This window comes from Cyprinodon tularosa, unplaced genomic scaffold (assembly GCF_016077235.1).
Source record: "Cyprinodon tularosa strain WSP-4 unplaced genomic scaffold, ASM1607723v1 ctg31, whole genome shotgun sequence".
Taxonomy (NCBI): Eukaryota; Metazoa; Chordata; class Actinopteri; order Cyprinodontiformes; family Cyprinodontidae; genus Cyprinodon; species Cyprinodon tularosa.
Window position 1 is genome coordinate 559370 of NW_024039019.1, and position 16446 is coordinate 575815.

Consider the following 16446-nt stretch of genomic DNA (forward strand, 5'->3'; position numbering starts at 1 on the left):
AAGATTTGAAGATGTTTCGCCACCTCTCCAGGAAACTTTCTCAATTCAAATGTCTGGATCTGCAGTGAGTTTGAGTCTTTTTCCAAAAACAACTTTTTGGTTTTGGAGATAGAGGACACTCTGAGTTTACTGAAGAAAACCTGCTTCCGACCAGATTAGCTCTGGGGAGAATGTCACAGGGGTAACAGAGGCTGAGGAAACTCTCTTTGTGAAACGGAAAACTCATAGTTTGCCTGAGTTCAGGTTTTAAAAATTTAGAGTTTTCAGAAAACCTGCTGTGTGAAACGGACCCCTTGGGAGATACAGCTGCTGGCTTGGTTCTGTGCTGTAGGTCAGGGAAGATGACAAATAGTCCTTCTATATGGATAAATTTAAACGCCTTTTTAAAAGCCCCCTAAGAACCTCTACAGAGCATCCCTTCTTTCAGCAATTTTTCCACAATATTTTTTTTATATTTTATTTTGACTGAAAAGCTTTTTCTCTGGTGCACTTCTTTACCCTGTGTCATAACCACAACCAGTTCCTGATCTGTTGCTGTTATTTCACCGGTAGCTCAGAGTTTTCAACTTCAGCCGTCATCGCTCTCTTCATGTGGTGCTACTGTTTGAAAACACCTCAGTTACGTCAAGCAGCGCGGTTGAGGGTGAAGTGGTGACCGCTCACACTGAATGGAATTCACATTTGGCCGTTTCACCTGTTCAAATAGTGTAGGAGCCATAACGATAGGTTTGTATCATGTGGGGCGTAGTTGCTGTGGTGACACATATGGTGACAGATGATTGCTTAAATGGATGTGTTTACCTGCACTCTGCTGGATAGAGGGGAGTGCTTTTGTTGACCATTTGCTTTAGCATCTAAATCGGTATGTCACATCATGTATGTTACAATCTGTTGCGAGTGACTATATAAGCCACTGGACAGGATTAAAACACCAAAGCGTATTTCTGGATTCCGTGCGCATTTCTGATCAAGACGGCAGCACGTCATACACATACAGGACCATATCTCTACCTCTCAAGTCACAAGGATTGCTATGGAGTCGCTACAAACACCTTCCTTATTCTTTCTGCTGTTTTGCATAGCTTTGTACTTTAAGACATGCTAGTTATTTTGCTGTAAGTTTTATGGAAACTAACGGTTTTACGGAAGTTTTGGGGAAAATAAAGATACCTACTATGAAATCTTAAAACAACATACTTCCCCAGTTCAAATCAATAAATGCAGGCCTGACAAGAAGCTGTGAAACCTAAACATTACAATTTCAGCTTCTCCTATTGGAAGTCTCTCTTCACCAGCTGTGTGTTGTTAGCTTGTTAAGCTCTGATTGGTAGCAGTGATCTGAGTTCCATTTATAAACCCTCCTGCCCTCATTGTTTTACTGTTGGTCTTCAGTATGATGACTTTTCAGATCCTCCTGGGGTATGGCAATGAGTCTTTAGGATTTGAGTCCATCTATTTTAAAATCTGTTTTTAATTCATCTTTCTTGGTTTCAGGGCTTCCCTTGTTGTCTTGCTGATTCTGGATGTCTGTGGTCTTCCTGTCAAAGGTGAAGTATTATTCTGATGTACTTGCAGTAAATGCAGGTAGATGTTTAACAAATGTTTTCTGGAGTCTAGATCCAAGACCACAGTTCCAGGGAGGCAGTGGCATCAAAGCAGCATCTCAGGGAGTAGCGGCTCCTTTCCAAGCTGACCATGTGTCCTTCAGCGCTCCTGCAGTAAAAACTCCAAGCCACCCTACCTTTGTGCAAACGCCAGCTGACTTTGTCAATGTGAACCCCATGGCTTGGTACAACCCAGCAGCTCCTGTTTATTATGGCTCCCAGATGCCAGCATATTATGTTGACTCTCAACAGGCTGGAGCTGCTCAGTCTCCCCCCACAGGTAACTAGTTTCAAATGATTCAGTGATATGACAAATATCTTTTACATGTTTGAAGATAATTGACGTTCCCTTTTCCATCTCCCTCTGTTAACAGAATGGGTTGTTGCTCCTCCTTCCTTTGAGGATTCATCAACTGATGCTGAGGACATTGGTGCTGTTCTCCCACCTGCACAGCCTGTAGGACCTATCCTTCAGTCTGGGGAGACTTCCAACATCGTTAAAGAAGCTGAGCTTGGCCATTACCAGCGGGAGACGGAGGAGTCTGGCTACCCAGCTGTCCCTATAAACCCTGTCCTGGGTGGCTTGTTGCCTTATCCTTTTCCCTACCCTTTTCCTTACAGGCTTCCTTACCCTGCTTTTGACTATAGGCTCCTGTTTGGTCAGTACCCTCCTGGCACCTACTCTACCTTCAGCAGAAATCATGAGAGGGGCAGAGACTACTCTCAGTCCATTCATTATCTGAAGGAACATGGTCCTGATGCTCCAGAGAACCCCCAGAATCCTGGACTTGGGCAACAGAAGTTCTTCCAAAGAACAGGGTAGAAACCTGAATGGCACCAAGGTAGATCAATACTGACACTAGAAGATGAAGAACATCTTGGCTAATACTGCATTAACTTTTGTTTTTTTTTTTCTCCCCCTAGATGAAGTGCACTAATATTGATGGTCATTTGGCAGTTTTAAAATAAACTTTCAAAATCCCAGACTGTTATGAATTTCAATGCCTGATTGTTGCAAATATTGCTCATTTGTGGTTTCATCAGATTATGGTGTGCACAGTTACAGGAATGCATGTAAAAGAGCAAAGCTAAACCAAAATGCCCCACTGAAAACTAACTTGCATTCTGTTAACTGACAGTATCTACCCCACTACATCCATTTAATGTGTATACCTCTCTGGGCATCAGGAGGACCACTTTTCCAATTTCACCATCACAATGAGGACCAGTTAAGTGAGGACCTTTTGCTGGTCCTCAGAAGGTATTTAACTAATAGTTTGGGCATAGGAAATGTCTAGGAGTAACCCACCATATTAAAATATCAATGGTTACATCTGGTAACGTCCAACTTTTCACAGGATCTGCTGGCTACGTTCAATGAATGCAAAAGTTAATTTGGTTTCAGCAACTAGGGAAATTAAATTCCCTGTCAGTAAAGCTCCTATATTGGCTGGGGGGGGAGCTGTATATTGTTACATGGAAGGGTAACTAAAGGCATCCCTTCAAAATACAGCTGCAGAAAACTCTTTAAAATCCTAGAGCGTGGATTAGATGCCAAGAAATATATTAGTGTAATTAAACGATTTTAGAAGTGGTGCATCTAAAATGTAGCAATGTATTAAATCTACAGGCTGACACTGTAGACTAATGAAGTATGAATCATACAGGGACCCTCATTGCTTGGCTTTCACATTTTTAATTATATGGATCACAATCTTTTTAACTGCTATTAGCTGTAATTTCAACTATTGTATCTGACGCAGATTAAAATAAAATTTGCCTTTACTGTCCCCTAATGGGGAAATAAGGTGTATTAAAAGCAAAGCAATAAATGAGCTTAAAGGTTCACAAATCAAACCACAGAAGTAACCAAACTACAAAATGTAAGAATTAAACAGCAAAACAAGGAATCGCAAATGTTTAAAGGGTTTTATATTAAGGGGAACCAAACCTAGAGGAAAATTATTTTGAACATGTTTATCAAGGTACACTTGGATTAAATGACAGGTGCAGCAGCATAGTGTGGCTTCAAAATTAACCCTTGTTGAAACATCACAATTTGGTATACAACATAAAAAAATCTCTGAGATTGAATTGAGCCTGGAAAACCCAAACATGAGTAGATGAGGCTGAAACAATGACAACTAATCCCATGAAAGAGGATTGTGAAGTCCTTGGTTAAAAGTTAAAAGTAGTTAGCTGTGTGCGTCCGTCATTACATGAATTGAGACTAGAGCCTTTTTCAGAAAAAAGTACACTACAAAAAAAAAGTGGACCGCTGAAGCTCTCCCTTATAAAATCTAAAACATATTAAGGTGTTCACATTTGCATCTGTCACTCACAGTTTACATAACTAAACAAATAAGGTATTGGGTTTAAGCTCAATATCTATTTGAGCTATTTGACACACTGCCGTCATGATCAGGAATGCACACAGAATCAAGGAATACGCTTTTGTAATACTGTCACCTAAGCAACTACGCACCACATGATACAAACACATGCACACCTATCATTATGGCCTCTACAGAGATGAAAGATTTCAATTCAAACAAAACTTCTCAACAATTTATCCAAAACCTTTGAGTTCAATGTTTATGTAGCATAAATGTCTATCTGGCTGCGGATTGTTACAAATATGTGTGTCTATCCTTTAATATATATATATATATATATATATATATATATATATATATATATATCGCGTCTCTGCTTTTTGCAGATGATGTGGTCCTGTTGGCTTCATCAGGTCGTGATCTGAAACTCTCGCTGGATCGGTTCGCAGCCGAGTGTGAAGCGGCCGGGATGGGGATCAGTGCCTCCAAATCCGAGGCCATGGTCTTGAGCTGGAAAAGGGTAGAGTGCCTTCTCCGGGTCAGGGGGGGTGTCCTGCCCCAAGTGGAGGAGTTTAAGTATCTCGGGATCTTGTTCACGAATGAGGGAAGAAGGGAGCGGGAGATCGACAGGCGGATTGGTGCAGCGTCTGCCGTGAAGCGGGCGCTGTACCGGTCCGTTGTGGTGAAGAGAGAGCTGAGTCAAAAAGCGAAGCTCTTGATCTACGTTCCTACACTCATCTATGGTCATGAACTCTGGGTCATGACCGAAAGAACGAGATCGCGGATACAAGCGGCCGAAATGGGTTTCCTCTGTAGGGTGGCTGGGCTCTCCCTTAGAGATAGGGTGAGAAGCTCGGTCATCCGGGAGGGACTCGGAGTAGAGCCGCTGCTCCTCCATGTCGAGAGGAGCCAGTTGAGGTGGCTTGGGCATCTGTTTAGGATGCCTCCTGGACGCCTCCCTGGTGAGGTGTTCCGGGCACGTTCCACCGGGGGGAGGCCCCGGGGAAGACCCAGGACACGCTGGAGAGACTATGTTTCTCGGCTGACCTGGGAACGCCTTGGGGTTCCTCCTGAAGAGCTGGAAGAAGTGGCTGGGGAGAGGGAAGTCTGGGCCTCCCTTCTTAAGCTGCTGCCCCCGCGACCCGACCCCGGATAAGCGGAGGAAGATGGATGGATGGATGGATATATATATATATATATATATATATATATATATATATATATATATATATGGAGGCTAAACCTCTGCTCTGTCTATATATCTACCTACACTGCTGGTCAGCCTATATGACAAATCCCTGTTGGAATTTGAGCAAAATAGTAGAGCTAATATGCCAAAATGTGACTTCAAATGAGGTAAAACCTCTTTGGGGATCCCAAATGCCCCCTAAACATTAAAGGACTGGTAATGCTCCCACAGCAGTGTGTCAACGTGAGCTTGTCATAGATATTTTCGATTTATGCTCAATATTGAAGCGTGGTCTGCGCCATGTTATTGCAGTCATGATGCAAGAGGGACAATTGTAAACTAGCTGTGGGTCTAGAAATGGCCGAGGCGGTGAGGAAGTGGGGGCACGTTTGTCCGACAACAGAGGGACATGAGCTTGAAAAAGAGCGGGGATCCAAGTGGAAAAAGGGTCCCAGCGCTCTTGCAAACCACACTCTTCTAGCTGGTCCAACTTCGTGAGATGTTTTCCGTAATGGCGGTCCTACAAACCAAACAAGGTAAGGTACCAAACAGGAAATATGCATGTTGTGGAGAGGATGTAGATTTGACCAATCAGAGGCCTCCTGTCTGCGGCACTGTCTGTGGTCACCTACAATTGGGGAGAGGTGCAGCAAAGGGTCTGCGGAGGGGGCGGGGACGTCTCTGTGTTCACTGTGACACAATCAGATGACTTAGTTTTGAAGTGTAAATCAGCCTTAAGGCTGAATCCCAAACCAACCCCTAAGCACTAAACCTTAACTATCAAGTGTCACTCCCAATGAGCTCTCACTGGCAGCTGTGGAGGGAAGGTGGTGGGTATAAACAAGAATGGGACAGCCTCTACCCTCTAACAAAAAAGGAAGGCAGTCATTGCTATGGCAACTGATGCAGACTCGCATTTTAAGGGCTGAAGGTTCTGCTGGCTCTACCCACTACGTGTTTTGGGACGGCACTTAATGTGGCGGACCCTCTGTGGGGACGAGCAAACGTAGGGTTAGTGCTGAGGGTTAGTGCTTAGGGACCAGGTTGGGTTTTACCAAGCACTGAACCTTTATTTGCAGATTCCCGCAGAGGGTCCACCATATTGAGGACCGACCCAAAGCCCGTAGTGGGTAGGTGGAGTTTACCATCCAGCCCTTAAATAAAGGGTCTGCATCAGTGCAGGCTCACTAGAATTTGGCAGCAGGTGTTTAGGCGACCTAATGATGGAACAAACACAAATATAAGGATCCAAATATAAGTTCCACTTGTTTGCTGCATCTTCGTCACATTGACAGAAAATCACAAGTCAGGAAACAAAAGAAAAGGAAGGTCCAATTTGATATAGTTCTATTTGACCGCATACATTTTTTTAAAAGGGGTAAACATTTGATCGCATGTCAACCTGAACCACAGAGCTAGCCACTTCACCGTTATGCCATAGCAACGGCTGCTTTCCCCCACCTTCAATCAAGGTGGCCTCCACAGCTGTGAGTGGGACTTCTTTGGAAGTGACACTCGATAGTTAAGGGGGTGTGCTTAGAGATTCAGCCAGGGGGTCTATACAGCAGGGGCGGGTCATGAAGTTGGCTGCTCGATGATGATTGGCCAACATACTTTGGGATTTTTGACTGACGGTGGCAAGACAGTGAGGAGCCTTTTCTCATGAGTTGAGACTTAGACAACTGTTATTGTCTTTTTGTATACACAATGTATACAAAACGAAATGTCGTTATGTACAGCTTTCATTGCATCTCCCTACCTTACAGTGCAGCAGAGATCAAATTTAAACAGTGTGGGAGAAAAAGGACAGTTAAATAAAAAGCATTGATATGAAAGTTTAGAGATTTAAATATATTTGGCACAATTATGCAGTGTTTTGGTTTGGTGTTATCAGTTTGATGCAGTCTTTGACATGTATTAGAGTTTTCTCAACAGTTCAGTCTAATGGCAGAGGGGAAGAAGCTGTTTCGAAATCTGCTGGTCCTGCATCGAATGCTGCAAAGCCTCTTCCCAGAGGACAGCATCGGGAACAGTCGATGTTGAGGATGTGAGGGGTCACTGATAATGTATTTAATGGAGGGAAGAGGAGCCACAACGATCCTCTCTGCTGTTCTCACCACTCTTCTCACCTTCTTCCAGTCTGAGGCGCTGCAGCCTCCACACCACACAGTGAGACAGCTGGTCAGAACGCTCTCTATGGTGCTTCTGAAGAAGGTTTTCCCTCTCATGAGTTGAGCGGGAAAAGTGATCATTCAATCAGGACAGTCATCTTGTGCTGAACTCTTGCTGTGGTTTCTGGAGTTTATTATTTCAGATAGCTTCACAAGAGCTGTTTACATCTGTTTCAGTGATGTGATATATCTGTTTAATTTTTTTTATGGACTACATGGTTCATATTTTTTTGATAATGTCATGTAACTTAAGCACATAAGTTATGAACGTGATGTTGAAGAGGCATGTCAGCCTCATGCTGACTGAGTAATCCCAGCAAGGATTATTTTGCGGCGGCAGAGTTGTAGGATCTTTCTCCACAGTCTGGCTGAGACCTTCTGCGTGGCCTGTACCTCATACAGTGGTCTTTATAGGGACCAAACAGTCCTGATGAGCAAAAAAGAACAACTTTCATATCATGTGACCCATTGACACAAAATGAAAGCCAAACCATTATTTTGGAAGCAAAATCTCTTCTTTTTTTATTTTTATTTTTACCAGTTTTGGTACATTTTATTTTTCTCTTTTAATTGTTTTTTTTTTTCCAATAGCTTTTAGTTCATGTGACTGGTTGACCATAATATCAAATTATTATACTGGTCTGGACAGATGATGAAGGCTTTCAAATCCGTTTTTTGTGCATTTTCTTTTTTTTTTACATATAAAATGGAGAAAAAAATAATTTTTATCAGTTTTTTTTATTATAGAAAAGTTATTTCATTTATTGTCAGTCCCTAAGCAAACCACTGTGGCCCAGGCTGAAGATGCTGTCATTAATTCTCCTTTATGACATCACATCCCAGGCTAAGACTTTATCAAAAATAAGATGCAGTAACTCTTTTTAATCCATGGAGGGCGCCAAAGAAGCCGTGAGAGACAAAACAGGATTTCAACAAATGTGCAGCAGAAAAGGGCAGAGTAAAACTGCACAATGCACTTTTATTGCAAAAATTTAACAGCAAAAAAGTTTTGAAACAGTTTATTATTTTTATTTTAATTTTGTTTTTCTACTTTTCTACTGAGGTCTATTTGCATTGTGACAAAATCTGAAAAAGTTGAACGGTTTTCAGGGATGTTATTTAATCAGAAACCAAATCCATCAATCAACCAATCAATTGTTTTGTGAAAAATTGGTAACATATCCTTGAGCAGATGACTTATTTATTTTAATTTATCCTGAGGTCCAGCAGAGGGCTTCAGACTAACACATTACTGGTCCTCAGGCCTGAGAGGCAGGACCAAAAAGAAGCTCTTCAGTTATTTTTCTTTCCACTTCCAGTCTATGAGGAGGATGGAGCTGGGATTGTGAACAGGCCAGCTGGGACCGGCGCTGGTCCAGTAAATCGCAGAGCTTAACATTTTTTTCTTTCTCGAAGCTCTTCATCTCTTCTCCCATTCTGTGTAGTCGAGCAGAACTCCCAGATCTTTGACCATGAAGCTCTGGGCTGTACTTTGTCTGGCGCTGCTCTGCATTGAGCTCCAAAATGGTGAGTGAAGTCTGCATTCCTACAACTGTTGAGGAGATTGCTGGATGGAAAAACCTGGTTACATCCTCATGGATTTGAATGATGGGACTGACTGAATACTGGCCAGAAGGGAACCATTTGGTGCATGTCTAACCTGCAGGAAGCTTTTCTCTATAAGCTGCAGATATGAGCAGTATTTTAAAGCAGTCTTTTTTCATCTCTCTCTAAGGAATTCATTAGGTGATTTGTTGTAAGTGTAATAATATGTGCAATTTGTGAAGGCGTTCCCTACAGTAAATTGGGGAATTTTTCCCAAAGTGTTTCTGCAGACCCGCTTACTGAATGTGAAGGAATGCAGCAGACGTTTCCAATTATCTGCCTCTTACTTCTGCACCATATGGTAGAACACATTTAACACTACAGAATATTTTGCATTCTGTTCCTGCTGAGATCAAATCAAAACATAAGAAAGAGACTGAGATGGGGATACTTGGAACCAATGATAGGGATTTTCAGCCTTCCTGTTGTCACAGCTGGGCGACTCGCCCTCCTCCTTTCCTCTGTGTCTATCTGCATGCAGGATCCTGCCAGGCAATCAAGAGGAAAAAAGACGCAGGAGAAAGGAACACCCGCTCCGATGGGAAGAGGGGGAGAATTCGCCAGCCAGCTCTGAGCAGCAGAAGAGGGAAAAACCAGTCCCTCCTTACCCAGGTGTTGGATAAGGGCCGCTTCCTGCGCCTAGGCCAGAGCGCTTCTCTGACCCCTGGGAAAAACATGGAGCTGCGCTGCAAGGGGAGCAAGATCGGATGGTCCTACCCCACCTACCTGGACACCTTCAATGACTCGCGCCTCAGGTGCTGTAGAGAGACACCTGCTGTTTAAGGCATGGAGTTGGCAGACTGGTTTGCCTTATCTTTTTGCTTCTTGCCTGCAGCATCAAGCATAGTGACAAATACAGCCAGCTGATCCTGAGCTCGCCCTCTGCTGCTGACACAGGCTCCTACAGCTGCTGGGTCGTAGTGTGTGATGGGACAGAGTGTCAGAAGGATAACGATCGCACCTACGCCTCATACATCTACTTCACAGGTGATCATTAGGGCAATGCTTTTAGGACATGGAGAGCCATGTCATTTATTTATTCCAATAGTGTAAGGCAAGGCAATCATTTGTTTATAAAGCAGCCTTTAGCAGCAAGACGACTGGAAGTGTTATAATTGAATACTAATTCAACAAAAATATAGATACAATAATTGATAAGAAGTAATAATGCCTTGGTATTACACACAAAAGCCAGGCTAAATAAATACCGGTAGGTTTTTAATCTTTAATCAAAGCATCTCAGGTTTCAGCGCATTAATAATAATGGGTTCTCAATAATGACAGGAATGGTCTTCCATAGAAATAGGGAAAACGGGAGGTGGAAGTAAATGAGCAGAGGGAGATCTGTTTGGTAGGATAATACTACAGGGATACATTAGATGAAAAATAGCCTTTAGGGCATAAAAATAACACGCAAATTTCTTTTAATTATAGGATGGTAATAAATGAGAAAGCAATGAGATGTTAGGAAAAAAATAAACGTCCAAAAATGTACTCGAAATAAATAAACTGAGGAAAAATATGACTGAATATAGGTGGTTTAAATAGAAAATAAGCATAACAGTGCAACAATAAGTTACAACAGTTAAGAATAAAATAGACACATACGTATCTTATTAACTGGTTTAAATAAATCTCTTATTTATTATTTTGTTGCATTTTAATGAGACACTGATTTGCATGACAAGCAATATTTTTTATTGGATTAGTCCTCCAAAGTAGGAAAGCCTTAAAAAAATGAAGGAAAAAAATTTCAGAAACAACTGTCTTTTATCAAAAATGTGATGTAAATATTCTCATTAACATTACAAAATATAACTTGTATGAATATACTATGTTAAGATGGCGAAACTCAGGGGATTTTGAAGCTCTGTCTATCTATAAAGGAAATGATTGTCCCACCTTGGCTGACAGGACAGGAAAGGCCTTTTGATTGAGGCAGAGTTTTTTTCACCTTTAAAGGTGCTTGAGGTTTGATTTCTTTTTGTTCTATTCTTATTATGAACAACTTCTTAGGAAGTTAATTGATGTAATAATCATCTCCAGAAAGGTGGACTCCCCTCTTCAGGTTGATGGATAGTGCTTGCTCCAACGGAGGAGTTCAAATATCTCAGGGTCTTGTTCATAAGTGAGGGACGGATGGAGCATGAGATCGATAGACGGATCGGTGCAGCGTCGGCAGTGATGCGGTCTCTGTATCGGACTGTCATGGTGAAGAAGGAGCTGAGTCAGGGGGCAAAGCTCTCGATTTATCGATGGATCTAAGTTCCCATCCTCACCTAAGGTCATGAGATCTGGGAAATGACCGAAAGGATACGTTTCTGAATACAAGTGGCTGAAGTGAGTGTCCTTCACCGAGTGGCTGGGCGCACCCTTTGAGATCGGGTAAGTAGCTCAGTTACTCTGATCTCGGAGTAGAGTCGTTGCTCCTCCACGTCAAAAGGAGCCAGCTGAGGTGGCTCGGGTATCTGTTTCGGATGCCTCCTGGTCGCCTCCCTCGGGAGGTGCTCCAGGCATGTCCCATTGGGAGGAGACCTCATGGAAGCCAGAGGACATGCTGAGGGACTATGTCTCTGAGCTGGCCTATTGTCGCCTCGGGGTCCCCCCAGAGCAGCTGGAGGAGGTGTGTGTGGATGGGGAAGTCTGGGCATCTTTGCTTAGACTGCAGCCTCTACGACCCGACCCTGGATAAAGCTAAAGAAAAAGGCTGGCTGGATGTTTTCATATCTCTGAGTCTTGAGTCTTTTGGATTTTCTCTAATGTTTAGGTGTAGGGACCTATAGACACACATGGAGGAAATAGGGACTCATATCCAACAAAGCATTTCTGTGTTTATTTTAGCCAAGTAAAGACATTGACAGGTGTCTTTGCTTAACAGCATAATAGAAACTCTAATGATAAATGGTGGGGAGGTCCCACCTGGACTGAATGTTGTTGGAATGTTCATTTTAGTCCATCTGAACAAGTAACTGAACATCTAAACAGCTCTAGATATAAAATGGACAAGAAAAAAAGAGAAATAACTATAGTCCCCAGGTAGAGATGTTTTTTTTAAAGACAGATAATTATACAGATTATTTTGACATCAGTCTAACTGATCCTTGTTATACTTTAAATTCTCTGTGATTGAAATGAAATCACTAATTTTAGGCAGTAAAGAAGTTTCCAGTGGTTTGGGTCTATAAGTGTTTCAGATCATTTAATGTCACCCAACTTTAATCCAGACAAGGAGAGCCTCTTTGTCCCGTCTGCCATCCACTTTGAGATCGTCTACCTGCGCCCCGACAGCCCTGCTGTCGTGCCCTGCCGTGTGACCGACCCCCGGGCCATGGCTTCGCTGCACAGAGAGGTCCCTCCTGTGGAGATCACAGCAAACGATACTCGTCTGACCTATGACCCCACCAGGGGGTTCATCCTTCAAAATCCCAGTGCAGATCTTCAGGGCGTCTTCTACTGCAAGGCTGTATCCAAGGACAACCCTCAAATCTCCAACAAATATCAGCTGTTGTATGTGGAAGGTGAGGATTCAGCGCTTTAAAGGCATTAAAAGTATTCGCATCCTTGTTTTTTTCAGCCTTTTGTTCCTGTTAAACCTCCGTATTGCAGCGTAAGAATTTTGCACTATTAACAAACTTTTTATTTTCATTCAATAGGCGGTGAGCATTAGATGGATTTGTCCTCGTTATGCTCTTTAAATACCACAAATTATAAGTGAAGAAGGGTATTAACATGATTCCATGTCGCTGAACATTTTTGCTTCACAAGAGGGAACCTATTTGAGGTGTGGGTTTTAAAAGTGTCTAATCTAAATCTCCTGCTGACAGTTCCCAGTGGGCCACCATTTGTGAACCTTGGAGCCTCTCCTGAGACGGTGAGAGGAGGAGACAATGTTAACCTGACCTGCACTGTACTGGGAGAACCTGAGGTGGACGTGAGCTTCAGCTGGTCTTATCCTGGACAGGTAAGGGGAAAAAGTCAAAACAGCATAATTCAGAACGAGCAGGTATTTAAAGAATGAATACTGCCTATAAAATCTGTTAGTAGGTTTCTAGTCAGGGAAAGAAATTTTAGACAACCTTTCCTCTGAATTGCATTCACTGTTTCACTCCAACTGGATGGTTTAGTCTTTCAAAGGCCTGTGACCTGCAGTTTGCATGAAACCTGCTTTAATTGAACCCGAAACATTTCCACAAATCAAAGATTTGTAGAAATGTCTATAGAGAGGTTTGCTTCCTATATTGTCTGCAGGATGAGTTGACTTTAACTGTTTTCAACAATACTTACTCATAAAATCATCAGGGCACGATATGCATCACAGCACAACAAACCTTTAAAGTTTAACCTGTTGTGTTCATGCCAAGTGGTTTTTACAAAGATGATAATCAATATTCATAGGAAACAGTTGTAGGAGTTGGAACATTACCAATGATCTATCTGTAATTTCTGCTAGTGTCATTTGAAATGAGAAAAACTAACATATTCTATATTCAGCACTGGTGGCGCCAGCTTTGTTCTATCCAGGGACATGCACAGAGACTTTTCTTAAAAACCTAATATGAAAAAATACTTCAGGTTTTGCTTTGGACAACTCCCCAATACCTCAGAGCCTGTCAGTCGTGATACTGCAGTCCCTCCCAGCTGTGGTCATCAGAGCAACTGACTCATCCGGACTTAAGAAAACTGAAAGAAAGAGACAGATAAACCTAATTTAACTCTTCTTGTAGTGCCAAGTTGGTCAAGTTGAAACTGCCTTCAAACACTAGAATCAGAGGAAAAAAACATTAATTTGTACTTCTGAACACATTCAGGGACGAGTATTTTTGATCCACATAGGGAGAATAATGATGGCAAACACCATTTAAACCTGTTTTCATCCCTAAATAATCCTCCCAACAATAAAAATGGTTTAAACCTTAATAAAACACAATAATATTCAAAGCCTCAAGGTTAAGACAGTGGAAGCCTTTATAGACTGGGGGTTAGCTTCCTTTTGCTGCGGAGAAGACATAAAGTTCCTATAACGTTTCAACAGAACTTAGAATGGAAGTCCACTTTGCTTTAATAGCAGCTTTCAGCTCATCTCTATTGTTGGTTCTGGGTATAAACCAAGTCCTAAAAGAGTATAAAGTCAGCGTCTCCATAAAGCTTGGCAGCAGAATGGCATGAAGTATCTACAGTAACATTTTCCAGGCCGCATCGACCGACTCCAGTAGTTGACAGGTCACTCCAATTCATTACTAACTGAAAACTTCCCACTGGAGTTAATCAACGTGGATTCTGTGCCTCCAGACTGGGAACCCTGCTCACCCTTTAAAATGGAAACTTTGCTTTGATCTGAAGAAATGACTTTGGGTCAGTAAGAAAAACTCCAATTCTTTTCCTCACTAGTGCAGGTAGGATGCTTGTGGTTCTGCATGTAAAAGCTTCTGATGAACTGACTCCAAGCTCAGTCCATCTTGTGTAAAGCTCTCCCAAATTATTAAATGGATTGTGCACGTTTCCTACATTTATTTTCCTCCACTTAACTTTCTATGAACCTGCAGTTCTCCAAACAACTTTCTGAAGCAAGGATATCTGGAGTCTTGTGGACACAGTGCAGTCTTGACACCTATAGACAAAGACTCAGGAAATTTTTGCAGAGTTTATTAGCCAACTACTGTCTGATTCTAATGATCTGAGAAACTGAATTGAGGGATTTCATTATCTATAATACATTAAAATTTGTTCGTTTTTACAAACTGAAACCACCATTGAAAATACGACAAACTTTATTTCGTTTCACAAGATATTTCAGAAAAAAAGGAGAGCGGGTCTTTTTTATTATTATTTTACAATTTTCTACCAAATCAAATATGAAAATGGATGAATAATGAGCATATAAATTAATTTTTTCCAGCTTTCTTTTGGGTTCTGAAGTAACAATAGCTTTATAAAACAGAAGCGGTAAGTAAAAGGAGAGGAGAATCAGAAGAGCTCCAGTAAAAAAAAAAACATTCAGTACCAATTAGGAAAGTTTTGCAGATGTTTTTTTTCTGAGAAATCACACCAATGATTATTACAACAGCAAACACCTAATAAATAAGTAGCCTAACATATAATGTCACAGCCAACTTTAACTGTTTACTAACATGAAAAATATTAGGATTATATTTTGTAAAATTAATACAATAATGTATAAAATTACTGCTCCATTTATCCAATATGGGAATAATTTGGAATGCTGAACCATAAAAACTTAAAGCAAAAAGGCTCCACAGGTTATGAACGGTGCTCTGGCTGCCCTGCAAAAACAAAAAAATGTGTCTGATTTGGTGATGGCCTGTGACGACGCTATATGATGATAAAGCAAACAAACAAATCATTCAGCTGCGCTGTAAACAGATGTGTCTTCAGCTGTGTGCATGTTGAAAGCTAGGGCCGTCATAAACCACAGGGGTGGTTAGGAACTATTATATTATACTAGTTATATTTACCCAGATACATTTACTGTAGTTTTTTATTTTTTAAAGGAAAAAAAAGTAGCTTTTCCATATTGTTTTTTTACGTTTCCTTTGATAAATATAACTAATTATTGCTGTTCTTTCAGGATACTAAACCTATAGAGTGAATTGCTTGAACTTGTTTTAAATACAAATTCAGAGACATACGTCCACAGTTTATGCTCAAGTTAGTGTTTTTCTACTAAAGCTTCATTGGTTTAATGTAATTTTCATTTGGAGATTGAGTTATTTTATTTTATTTATATTATTTTATGTACTTTTTATATTTTATTATTTAAAAAAGAAAAAACAAATGTTAGAACTGTAAATATACAGTTATGTTTATATTACTGTTTTTATGTATTTTTTTACTGTTTTAAAGGCTGCACTTTAAAAAAATGAAATTGTCTAGAGAGCTGTACTTAACGAAATTTCTTTTCGTTTATACTTGTGTATACAAAGTGACAAAATAAATCTGTCTGAGTCAAAATAAAGTCAACATTATACTGAAATATTGTTACTGGAAGTAGCCTATATAAAGTACTGAAAAGTGCAACAGAAATGCACTATCCTAACCCTCCTTACGTCTTGCTGCGTCCTGAAGCAGCGACAGCTCTAACAGCATTTCATCCTCTTTCATAATAAAGTGTTTGTGCTTCTACTGCAGGGTCAGCGTCCCGTTAACATCCATACACTGTGGAGGCTGGTTAACAGAGGGATGGGCCACACCACGAGGATCTCCCAGAGCACCTTGGCAGTGGAGGATGTAGAAACCATCGACTATGGCAACTACATCTGTAGAGCTAAGAACAAGCATGGGGAGACGAGCGTAGCAACAAAAATCCTGGCTTCATAATCCCACCAAGGAGCAAAGGATTCAGATTTATTAGGATGGATTTTTTTTCCATAAGTAAAGCTTTTAACAAAGAACCATCTGCAGGTCCAGATAAAATGAGTCTGCTCACAAAATGATATTCAACAAATAAAATTTTTTTTAATTGCGCTGCTGATGTTTTCATGTCATTTAAATAACAATTTGTTAAGTGGTTTGGAAACCCTTAA

General features: G+C 41.1%; 2 protein-coding genes across 2 annotated transcripts; both read left to right on the forward strand.

The window, feature by feature from the left end:
• Positions 1 to 1392: 1392 nt before the first annotated feature.
• Positions 1393 to 2442, forward strand: LOC119788149. The gene is made up of 4 exons (XM_038292318.1): positions 1393 to 1419; positions 1495 to 1547; positions 1618 to 1884; positions 1979 to 2442. Exons 1-4 carry the CDS (start codon positions 1394 to 1396, stop codon positions 2425 to 2427), a joined length of 795 nt encoding a protein of 264 aa, XP_038148246.1. The 5' UTR covers position 1393; the 3' UTR covers positions 2428 to 2442.
• Positions 2443 to 8580: 6138 nt separating this feature from the next.
• Positions 8581 to 16388, forward strand: pdgfrl (platelet-derived growth factor receptor-like). The gene is made up of 6 exons (XM_038292172.1): positions 8581 to 8827; positions 9387 to 9660; positions 9741 to 9892; positions 12130 to 12423; positions 12730 to 12866; positions 16052 to 16388. The coding sequence occupies exons 1-6, from the start codon at positions 8773 to 8775 to the stop codon at positions 16238 to 16240; spliced, it is 1101 nt and encodes a 366-aa protein (XP_038148100.1). The 5' UTR covers positions 8581 to 8772; the 3' UTR covers positions 16241 to 16388.
• The last annotated feature ends 58 nt before the right edge of the window (positions 16389 to 16446 follow it).